The 12,267-nt window shown below is 51.2% G+C and overlaps 1 protein-coding gene across 2 annotated transcripts in view; it reads right to left on the bottom strand.

The window, feature by feature from the left end:
* Positions 1-12,267, bottom strand: part of LOC140489274 (caspase recruitment domain-containing protein 11-like) — a 122,795-nt gene that overhangs the window by 26,473 nt on the left and 84,055 nt on the right. For both annotated transcript variants that reach the window (XM_072588643.1, XM_072588644.1), the window contains 3 exons: positions 10,343-10,395; positions 5,061-5,181; positions 236-356 (listed from right to left, as the gene is read on the bottom strand). In XM_072588643.1, coding sequence (XP_072444744.1) covers positions 236-356; positions 5,061-5,181; positions 10,343-10,395 — 295 coding nt within the window. The remainder of the gene's footprint in view (positions 1-235; positions 357-5,060; positions 5,182-10,342; positions 10,396-12,267) is intronic.

Genomic DNA, 12,267 nt, shown 5'->3' with positions numbered 1-12,267 from the left:
CATGCCAACCCTCAGCGTTCTCTGTTGCAAGGAAGACAACCCCAGCCTCTCCAATCTGTCCTCATCACCTGACATTGTAGTTTAGCTGGCACTTGTGTTTCAAAAGGGGCCCTTTAACTAAAAGCATTGTGGTATCACAGTCTTCCACAGATGATTAGCACACAGAGAAACAATCCCAAATGGAATGGCGGGTCAGATTCCGACGTATTCCTAGATATCTGACCCGTGGTCCTACCTTGTCCAGCTCCGAGCTCTCCTGGGTGAAGATGGCAGACCCGCTGGCATCCTCACGGTCATGTTTAACACTGTGGATCAGGTTCGAGAGGTCGGGCAGTGATAGGGAGAGAGAATGCGTCCTGTGGCAACAAGAATAATTTGCATTTCTGTAGCACCTCCAGCAAAGGAGAACCATTCATAGGCATTTCACAGGAATGGAAAATCTGGAACTTCAGGACTATTTAGGACGAACATGGACAAACACGCACACACACACACGCACACACACACATGTACCATCTCATATTTGGTAACATGCATGCACATGTATACATGTACATGCACATGCAGTCACACAGATATGCACAGTGTACATACACATGGACACACACAAAGAAACATACATTATCGCATATATGTACACATAATGCATGCACACACACACAAAGACATACACCATCTTGTACATGGGAACATCCATGAATGCACAAACATGTATACAAATGTGCATTCATACAGACATGAACACACACACACATGTACACACACACAGGCACACACACAGACACACACACAGGCACACACACATGTACACACACACACAGACACACACACAGACACACACACATGTACACACACACAGACACACACACATGTACACACACACACAGACACAGACTTGGACACATATAGACACATGCCTGTGCATGCACACACACATTGACACGTACACAGATACACACCTGTACGCAAATGCACACAGGATACAAGTTTGCAGGAGCTATGTGGAGTGGGACAGATGGGATTGCTCTGCGTGGACTCAGTGGGCCGACTGGCCTCCTTTCGTTGCCAGAAATGACCCTCTAACTTGGCGGTTCTGTTAAGAGGGTTGCAGGACAGGTTAGCATTGGGATACCTCTGGAGCCTTGGTTGGAGGGGGTGCTCCTTTTGGTGTTGGCATTTGAAGTGCCAAGGCTGCCAATTACCTGGGGTCACTTCTGAGGACTGCTGAGGGAAACTGATCCCAGACGGAGGGCTCCCTTACAAATCTCACCTACAAAGGATAGCTGTTCTTGGTGTGGGAGAAGACTTGCTCCCCAGCCCAGCTGAGCATGGAAGGGGAGAATGACATTGTACAGGGGAAGTATTTGGAATGGGAATTGTTGAGGAAGCGCTGTTATAAGGGACAGCTCAGTCTCTATCCCTCCCTGGTCTTGACCATCAGGCTGAGAAGGAACCAGCTCTGACAGACCTCCCCTGCATTGCTTACCAGTGACCTCTACTAGAAGAGGGGATATTGCTGTAGGTCAGAGGCTAGGCATAATTGTGAAGCCCCAATTAGCTGAATAGTGTGCCAACAACAATTTAGATTTGAAAAGGGCGCCGTGTGGTGGTGGTCAAGGCAGGTGATTCTAGCAACATTTAATTTCATGTGAGTCAGAATATTCAGGAAAAGCAGGAGAGCATCAAGGATATTAACAAAGGTAGTACAGAACCACTCTTTGTGTAAATAAGGTTCTCCCATATACCAGAAACAACTGGACCCATGGTGGGCTGAGCATTTACATAGTGCCGTCAATACTGAAGAAAATCACAAAATACGTTTGGAAGAAACAGAGCAGGAGATGGAGGATGATACACTGGGATTGTTATCTCTGTATGCACACTACTGACTGCTGCTGGAGGCTAGAAACCGATCGCAGAGTACTGCACATCTCACTCAGTGCCCCACTCTCTGCTCCCCTCACCATCTCCCTTACAACACCCCTCACCACCCCCCTCACCACCCTCCTCACCACCCCTCTCAACACACCCCTCACAACACGCACCACACCACTTACCTTACCCCTCACCTCACCCCACACCCCTCACCTCACACCTCCCCCCACACCACTCCCCTCACACCCCTTCCCAACACCTCCCCCCACAACACTCCCCTCACACCTCCCCCCACACCACTCCCCTCACACCCCTTCCCAACACCTCCCCCGACAACACTCCCCTCACACCTCCCCCCACACCACTCCCCTCACACCCCTTCCCAACACCTCCCCCCACACCACTCCCCTCACACCACCCCCCTCAACACACCCCTCACCACACGTCTCACCACACCCTTCACCACCCTCCTCACCTCACCCCTCACCACCCCCTTCACCAGCCCACTCACCACCCCTCTCAACACACCCCTCACCGCCCCCCTCACCACCCTCCTCACTTCACCCCTCACCACCCCCCTCACCACCCTCCTCACCACCCTCCTCACTTCACCCCTCACCACCCCCTTCACCACCCTCCTCACCACCCCCTTCACCAGCCCACTCACCACCCCTCTCAACACACCCACACCACACCCCTCACCATACCCCTCACCAGCCCACTCACATCCCACCAGACACTTCATTTCCCCCACCACTCCCCTCACACCTCCCCCCACACCACTCCCCTCACACCTCCCTCCCCACCACTCCCCTCACACCTCCTTCCTCACACCTCCCTCCCCACCACTCCCCTCACACCACTCCCCTCACACCTCCTTCCCCACCACTCCCCTCACACCTCCTTCCCCACCACTCCCCTCACACCACTCCCCTCACACCTCCCTCCCCACCACTCCCCTCACACCACTCCCCTCACACCTCCTTCCCCACCACTCCCCTCACACCACTCCCCTCACACCTCCTTCCTCACACCTCCCTCCCCACCACTCCCCTCACACCACTCCCCTCACACCTCCTTCCCCACCACTCCCCTCACACCTCCTTTCTCACACCTCCTTCCTCACACCACTCCCCTCACACCTCCCTCCCCACCACTCCCCTCACACCTCCCTCCCCACCACTCCCCTCACACCACTCCCCTCACACCTCCTTCCTCACACCTCCTTCCCCACCACCTCCCTCCCCACCACTCCCCTCACACCTCCCTCCCCACCACTCCCCTCACACCCCCCTCCCCACCACTCCCCTCACACCTCCCTCCCCACCACTCCCCTCACACCACTCCCCTCACACCTCCCTCCCCACCACTCCCCTCACACCACTCCCCTCACACTTCCCTCCCGACCATCCCCTCACACTTCCTTCCCCCACCACTCCCCTCACACCACTCCCCTCACACCTCCCTCCCCACCACTCCCCTCACACCTCCCTCCCCACCACTCCCCTCACACCTCCCTCCCCAACACTCCCCTCACACTTCCCTCCCCACCACCCCCCTCACACTTCCCTCCCCACCACTCCCCTCACACTTCCCTCCCCACCACTCCCCTCACACCTCCTTCCCCGCCACTCCCCTCACACCTCCTTCCCCGCCACTCCCCTCACACCTCCTTCCCCGCCACTCCCCTCACACCTCCTTCCCCGCCACTCCCCTCGCACCTCCTTCCCCGCCACTCCCCTCGCACCTCCCTCTCCCACCACTCCCCTCACATCTCCTTCCCCACCACTCCCCTCATAACCCCTTCCCCACCACTCCCCTCACACCTCCCTCCCCACCACTCCCCTCACACTTCCTTCCCCACCACTCCCCTCATAACCCCTTCCCCACCACTCCCCTCACACCTCCCTCCCCACCACTCCCCTCACACTTCCTTCCCCACCACTCCCCTCGCATCTCCCCCCCACCACTCCCCTCCCACCTTCCTCCCCACCACTCCCCTCCCACCTCCCTCCCCCCCACTCCCCTCCCACCTCCCTCCCCCCCCACTCCCCTCCCACCTCCCTCCCCCCAACTCCCCTCACACCTTCCCCCCCACCACTCCCCTCACGCCCCCCCCTTTCCATCACTGTTCACCACCCCAATGACTGCTCAAATCCCCACTGACCCCTCACCTACTCACTTCAGCATTCACCCCTCTCTCAACTCTCTGCTCCCCCATCATTACTCCCCAAACCTCTCCCCCTCATTTCTCCCCCTCACTCCTGCCCGATTACTCCTCCTCACTCTCCCCTCATTTCTCCCCCTCACCCATCCCCTCATTTCTCCCCCTCCCTCCCTGTCCCCAGTAACTGGCTCCCATCGCCCGGTCTCCCGATAGTCAACAGCTTGTGCCCATTACCTGCTGTATCACTGATTGAATAGTTTCATATCCTGTCCCTGTGAATCCAGTCATGTTCCAAACACAATGCAGACGTTCCAGATATTGCCCATCAATAGCTGGTCTTGCATGGGTGCTGAGTGCACTCCCTGCTGTAGCATTCGCAGCACTTGGAGGTTGGGGGAGGGGGGGGGGGGCGGGAATCAGTGACAGAAAGGCACAGCCAAAGAGTCTTCTTTGTGAAGGTGTACGAGATTAGTTTAAGATATTTTGTTGGCATGGACGAGTTGGACTGTTTCATGCTGTATAACTGTATGACTCCATGTACTTTGCAACAGCAGATGGAGGAGTCAGAAACATGGAACTGATAGCGAGGAAAGGCCCATATGTTGGCTCAGTGGTTAGCACTGCTGCCTGACAGCACCAGGGACCTGGGTTCGATTCCAGCCTCCGGCAACCGTCAGCGTAGAGTTTGCATGTTCTCGGTGTGTCGGTGTGCTCTGGTTTCCACCCACACCCCCAAAGATGTGGCCAGGCTAAACTGCCCATTGTGTTCAGGGATGTGTAGGTTAGGTGCGTTAGTCAGGGGTGAATGGGTCTGGGAGGGTTACCGTGCGGAGGGCTTGTCGGGCTGAAGGGCCTGTTTCCACACTGTAGGGATTCTATTCCGAGCACTGGGGAGATGCAGAGTGAAGCCGGTTCACCTGAGTGCTCTTTTTGCTTGTCTCCTGCTGCTTTTTAATCATCCGCCCAAAATTCTGAAGCTTAAGGATTTCGCAGGATAAGAAAGTGAAAGTAGAATTACCTCTTTTCATCTCTGTCGTCTTGATCACTGACGGTTAGTTTGCTCGGATCTTCCGACTGCGGTTGAAAGCTGGCTCCAAACAAACCAGGCTTGAGGGAGAAGCTAAGCAGGTGACCTTCATCTGGAAAGGAGAGAATGTGCATTTATATAGTGCCTTTAACAAAGTAAAACCAGTGCAAGGCATTGCCATGCTTGGTTAAGCTTGCCTGATCACAGATCCTTGCACGGTGCTTGATTGCCAGAGGATGTGGGTGGAACTAATGAGGCAAAAGTGAGGACTGCAGATGCTGGAAATCAGAGTCTAGATTAGAGTGGTGCTGGAAAAGCACAGCAGGTCAGGCAGCACCCAAGGAGCAGGAGAATCGATGTTTCGGGCAAAGCCCTTCATCAGGACTGAAGGCAGGGAGCCTCCAGGGTGGAGAGATAAATGGGAGGGGTGGGGGGGGGGAGCGGTGAGGAGAAGGTAGCAGAGAATACAATAGAAGCTACAATCTGTAGATTCAAAACCACAAGCAACGGTTCTCCTTTAGGATCCTCCGCACCACACTCGCAGCAAGACGCGCAGAGCGCTTTAGGGAACACCTCCGGGACACTCGCACCACCGCCCCGTGGCCCAACATTTCAACTCCCCCTCCCACTCTGCCAAGGACATGCAGGTCCTGAGCCTCCTTCACCGCCGCTCCCTCACCACCAGACGCCTGGAGGAAGAACGCCTCATCTTCCGCCTCGGAACACTTCAACCCCAGGGCATCAATGTGGACTTCACCAGTTTCCTCATTTCCCCTTCCCCCACCTCACACTAGTTCCATACTTCCAGCTCAGCACTGTCCCCATGACCTGTCCTACCTGTCCTTCCTTCCCACCTATTCGCTCCATCCTCCTCTCTGACCTATCACCTCCATCCCCACCCCCATTCACCTATTGTACTCTTTACTACCATCCCCCACCCTCCTCTCTGACCTATCACCTCCATCCCCACCCCCATTCACCTATTGTACTCTTAATACCTTCCCCCCTCCTCTCTGACCTATCACCTTCATCCCCACCCCCATCCACCTATTGTACTCTTTGCTGCCTTCTCCCCAGCCCCAGCCCCACCCACCCTCCCATTTATCTCTCCACCCTGGAGGCTCCCTGCCTTCAGTCCTAATGAAGGCCCGAAACGTCGATCTTCCTGATCCTCGGATGCTGCCTGACCAGCTGTGCTTTTCCAACACCACTCTAATCTAGAGGTGGAGCTAATGAGTCAAGTGACAAACTCCTGACTCGGAGAGAGGGAGAGAGAGAGAGAGAGAGAGAGAGAGAGAAAATTCCAGATCAAGGGTAGCATGTGGCATGAGACTACATGTGTAATAAAGGTAAGATAAAGCTGCCATATCCCACTCGCTCATTAGAAAGTGACAAAGGAGCATTTAATCCAAGGGTTACCATAGCTCAGATGAGGTTGAGATGTTCTTGGATACAAAGGGCATTGTAAGAATTGACGCCATGTTGTTGGTAACACTTTGCTTCACAAACCAGCATGCTAACCAAACCCCCACTTGTCTATTGGTAGTTCTGAAGGTGGGTCTTCGGACCCAAAACGTTAACTCTGCTTTCTCTCCACAGATGTCGCCAGACCTGCTGAGATTTTCCTGCAATTTCTGTCTTTGTTTGTGGGAAGGTTCAGAATGATTTAAGTCATGTAAATGAAGTGTTAGAATCGTAGATGTTATGAAATTTGAAAGGGTTCAGTAAAGATTTACAAGGATGTTGCCAGAGTTGGAGGGTTTGAGCTAGAGGGAGAGGCTGAACAGGCTGGGGCTGTTTTCCCTGGAGTGTCGGAGGCTGAGGGGTGACTTTATAGAGGTTTATACAATCATGAGGGGCATGGCTAGGGTAAATAGGCAAGGTCTTTTTCCCCAGGGTAGGGGAGTCTAAAACTAGAGGGCATAGTTTAAGGTGAGAGGGGAAAGATTTTAAAGGGGTCAAAGGGACAATCCTTTCACACAGAGGGTGGTGTGTGTTTGGAATGAGCTGCCAGAAGAAGTGGTGGAGACTGGTACAATGACAGCATTTAAAAGGCATCTGGATGGGTACATGGATAGGAAGGGTTTGGAGGGATATGGACCAAATGCTGGCAAATGGGACTAGATTTGGTTGGGATATCTGGTCGGCATGGACAAGTTGGACTGAAGGGTCTGTTTCTGTGCTGTACATCTCTATGACTCTATAGAGACCTACAGAACAGAGGTGGTCAGTTTACCTCAGTTGGCTGGATAGCTGGCTTGACACGTATAACATGGCTGCTGAAAATGTGTTGCTGGAAAAGCGCAGCAGGTCAGGCAGCATCCAAGGAGCAGGAGAATCGAAGTTTCGGGCATAAGCCCTTCTTCAGGAATGAGGAAAGTGTGTCCAACAGGATAAGATAAAAGGTAGGGAGGAGGGACTTGGGGGAGGGGCGTTGGGAATGCGATAGGTGGAAGGAGGTCAAGGTGAGGGTGACAGGCCGGAGTGGGGTGGGGGTGGAGAGGTCAGGAAGAAGATTGCAGGTTAGGAAGGCGGTGCTGAGTTCGAGGGATTTGACTGAGACAAGGTGGGGGAAGGGGAAATGAGGAAACTGGAGAAATCTGAGTTCATCCCCTCCCCTCATTTCCCCTCCCCCCACCTTGTCTCAGTTAAATCCCTCGAACTCAGCACCACCTTCCTAACCTGCAATCTTCTTCCTGACCTCTCCGCCCCCAACCCCACTCCGGCCTATCACCCTCACCTTGACCTCCTTCCACCTATCGCATTTCCAACGCCCCTTCCCCAAGTCCCTCCTCCCTACCTTTTATCTTACCCTGCTGGACACACTTTCCTCATTCCTGAAGAAGGGCTCATGCCCGAAATGTCGATTCTCCTGCTCCTTGGATGCTGCCTGACCTGCTGCGCTTTTCCAGCAACACATTTTCAGCTCTGATCTCCAGCATCTGCAGTCCTCACTTTCTCCACGTATAATGTGGGTTCAATTCCCACACCAGTCGCGGTCTCTATAAAGGAGCCTCCTTCTGAATCTTTCCCTTCATGGTAGCCCTTAGATTAAGACTACCGTTAGTCCTCTGTCTCTCTCTCTCTCTCTCTCTCTCTCTCTCTCGAATCAAAAAGTAACCCTAAGGTCTACTAAGACAATGGTGACTAACTCTCAAGAGCATTGAAGAAGGCCTTTTGGCCCATTGAATCTGTGCCAGTCAAATCAAAGCACCTAACAATTGCAATCCCCATACACTTGGCCTTACCATCACAGGTGCATTTAGATTTAGAACTATCTCTGTATTATTTTAAGATTAATAAGAATCGCAGCAACTCAATCCAATCCATAATGGACATTTTTAAGGTAGTGTTATGAGACAGAAATTTGACACTGAACGATCTGTGGAGATAAGAAAGAGAGACAACCAAACGTTTCGTGACAGAGGTACAATGTGAAGGAACAGGGAGGTTAGAGAGTGGAACTCCCCAACTCAGGAACTAGGTGCTGAAGGCAAGGCTGCAAAGACGGAACAATTAATATCAGGAACACGCAAGTAACCAGAATTAACAGCATCTGGATGGGAACATGGATAGGATGGCGATTTTTGAGAGGATCTGTAGCTCAGATTGATGATAAGTATGTAAGTTAGCTCGATGAGCTGGAAGGTTTGTTTTCAAACATTTCATCACCAGACTAGGTAACATCATCAGTGAGAGTCTCTGGTGAAGTGCTGGTGGTATGTCCCACCTCTCTATTTATAGGACTTGGTTTCTTAAGGTGGGTGATGTCATTTCCGGTTCTTTTTATCATGGGAAGGTAGATAGAGTCTAAATCGATGTGTTTATCGAGGGTCTTCTGGTTAGAATGCCCTGCCTCTAAGAATTGTTGTGTGTGTCTTTGTTTCACCTGGCCTAGGACGTGTATGTTGTCCCTGTCAAAGTGGTGTCCTTCTTTGTCTGTATGTATAGAAACTAGTGAGAGTGAGTCCTGTCTTTTGGTGGCCGGTTGGTGTTCATGTATCCTGGTGGCAGGTTTCCTGCTAGTTTGTCTGATGTAGTGTTTTTTTCTTTACAGTTCTTGCATAGTATCTTGTAAATGACGTTAGTTTAGCTGGTGGTATCTAATGGATCCTTTAGGTTAATTAGTCACGGTTTAAGTGTGTTGGTAACTTTGTGGGCACATCCTAGGACAGGCGATACAAAGATACACACGAGAATTCTTAGAGGCATGGCATTCTAACCAGAACTCCATCGATAAACACATCGATTTAGATTCTATCTACCTTCAATGAAAAAAAGAACTGGACATGACATCACCCACCTTAAGAAACCAAGACCTATAAATAGAGAAGTGGGACATACCACCAGCACTTCACCAGAGACTCTTACTGATGATGTTACCTAGTCTGGTGACGAAACATCGAAAAACAAACCTTCCAGCTCATCGAGCTAACTTATATATATATGAATAGGAAGGGTTTCGAGGGATATGGGCCAAATGCTGGTAAATGGGACAAGAGCAATTTAAGATATCTGGTCGGCATCGACAGATTGGACCAAAGGGTCTGTTTCTGTGCTGTACAACTCTGTGACCCTAAAGGAGCATGGAGATGAGGAGGGTTGAGGTATTTGAAAACGACAATGAAATACAAGGCTGATTTATTGTTTCTGCGCAACACAGTTCAGTTCAGGACAGGTCAGCTTCCTGCCATACTTGTCCTTTTGTGGAATGTAAGGGCCACACTCTAAGCCAGCATTTCTAGTCTATTGCCTTGAGAAGGTGGTGGGGAGCTGCTTTCTCAAACCACTCCAGTCCAAGTGGTGTGGTTACATCTGCAAAGTGCTGTTGCTATTCATTCCTAGGTAGGTGTGCAGGGAGGATCTGAGCTGAAGATGTCCAAAGTAATGAAAGGTCACGGAGCTCAAAAAGTAAGGTGGATCACAGATAAGAAAGGATGGGGAAGGGATTCTTCAAAATGTCCCTTTGTATCTCCCCCCTTCCCTCGCGTTGACTGTACTTTGAGAAATGGCCTATATATTCTGCTACACCTTGGTCTTCAGTGGGAGAAGAATTACCTGAAGACACCCCCCCCCAACCCCCCATCCACCCCGCCGCCCCCCTCCCCACCCCAACGCCGGTTAATCTTCAGTTTTGACCAAATATCCAGCATCTCTCTCACGTTTATACAAATTGTTATGTCGGGTTATACCAACTTTATAGCACAGCAACAGGCCATTCAGCCCAACACGCTCACACCTATCCCAGAGATTTCGGAGCAAAGGATATGTACCTGGACTGCTGTCCTCATTCTCCGTCGAGCTACTAAGTGGCCAAGATTCAAACCTGGATGGAGGGTAGACAAATGCAGATCGTTACTCAGCTTTCCTTCAGGCACTTGGGTGAAGACTCAAGTCTCCAAATCACATATTATCGAAAAGGGGAAAGTGGTGTTGTAGGACTAGCAATCCAGAGTCCTAGGTTAACACAGAAACAAAGACAATAGGAGCAGGATGAGGCCATTCATCCCTTTGAGCTTGCCTCCACGTGATTATAGCTGATTGTCCAACTCAGTTCCCCTGTCCCTGCTTTCTCCCCATACCTTTTGATCCCTTTAATCCTAAGAACTAGATCTAACTCCTTGCTGAAAACATTCAATGTTTCGCCTCAACCGTTTTCTGTGGCAGAGGATTCCACAGTCTCCCCACTCTCTGGGTGAAAACATTTCTCCTCATCTCAGTCCTAAAAAGTCCACCCCGTATCCTTAAACTGTATCTCCTGATTGTATCTCCTGCCCCATCTTTGGGAACATCTCTACGACCCTATAACTAACGAAAGGCTATCAACTGGAAACATTAACTCTGTTTTTTTCTTGCTCTCTCCACCGATGCTGCCTCATCTGTTTGGTATTCCCAGCGTTTTCCATTGTTATTTCAGATTCCCACAACTTTGGTGACTACACTTCCACCCACCTCTACTTCCTGTAGAGACTTCTTTCCAATCTCTCTGGTTTCTCTGTCTTTGCTATATCCATTCCAATGACATGACCTTCCACACCGATGATTCAGGTGGCATGGTGGCTCAGTGGTTAGCACTGCTGCCTCACAGCGCCAGGGACCCGGGTTCGATTCCAGCCTCGGGTGACTGTCTGTGTGAAGTTTGTACGTTCTCAGCCTGTCTGTGTGGGTTTACTCCCACAATCCAAAGATGTGCAGGTTAGGGTGGATTGGCCATGCTAAATTGCCCCATAGTTAGTGGGTTTTTGAGAAGATTTGTCGTTCAGGTTGAGGTTCTGGATGTAGGCTTGTTCACTGAGCTGATGAAAACAAATCTTCCAGCTCAGCGAGCCAACCTACATCCAATGCCCATAGTGTTAGGGCATTGGCGAGAGGAAAATGGGTCTGGGCGGGTTACTGTTTGGAGGGTTGGCATGGACTGATTGGGCCAAATGGCCTGTTTCCACACTGTCAGCAATCTAATCGAGAAAAAGAATTCCGGCTTTCTCCATGGAAGATCCTCTTGTTGTACGTGATGGGGCCCGAACCATTCCTATCGATCTTGCTCGACCATTCCCATCCCTTCCAGAACCACAATGGGGTTCTCCCCTGGCTCGTAAGGTCAACACAAAGGAATGTAAATGCAACTGCTTCTCTCTGCTACTCCTTACCTCTTTAGCTGAGCTTGCTTTATCTCCTTAAAAATATACATATTTCAGACCGCATTTTGCAGCAGTAAAGACAAAATCCCAGCAAGTCACTCTGCAGAATTGACAGTGGCCCACAATATTACCTACGTCACATGAAGAGTACAAACATTATGCATCAGAGCAAAAAGTCGAAAAGTGTGGCACTGGAAAAGCGCAGCAGGTCAGGCAGCACCCGAGGAGCAGAAGATATTCCTGACGAAGGGCTTTTGCCCGAAACGTCGATTCTCCTGCTCCTGGGATGCTGCCTGACCTGTCGTGCTTTTCCAGCACCACACTCTCGACTCTGATCTCCAGCATCTGCTGTCCTCACTGTCTCCTAGTCCCACAAGAGCAAAGGCAAGCAGCAAAACGTACCAATCTTTTCACACCCAATGTTATGTTTATGCACTTTTGAATGGTTTGTTGAGCACTGAGTCCAGTTTAGCGGCAAGTCATAAGTCGTTTTGTCCTGGGTACCTGCATGCTCCAAACTCTGAACTCCGTCTCACCCAAATTGCTGTGTACTAGGCCAT

The sequence above is a fragment of the Chiloscyllium punctatum genome, chromosome 18, assembly GCF_047496795.1.
Source record: "Chiloscyllium punctatum isolate Juve2018m chromosome 18, sChiPun1.3, whole genome shotgun sequence".
Classification (NCBI taxonomy): domain Eukaryota; kingdom Metazoa; phylum Chordata; class Chondrichthyes; order Orectolobiformes; family Hemiscylliidae; genus Chiloscyllium; species Chiloscyllium punctatum.
Note: the sequence above shows the minus strand (reverse complement) of the source record. Positions and strands in the feature narration are given on the sequence as shown.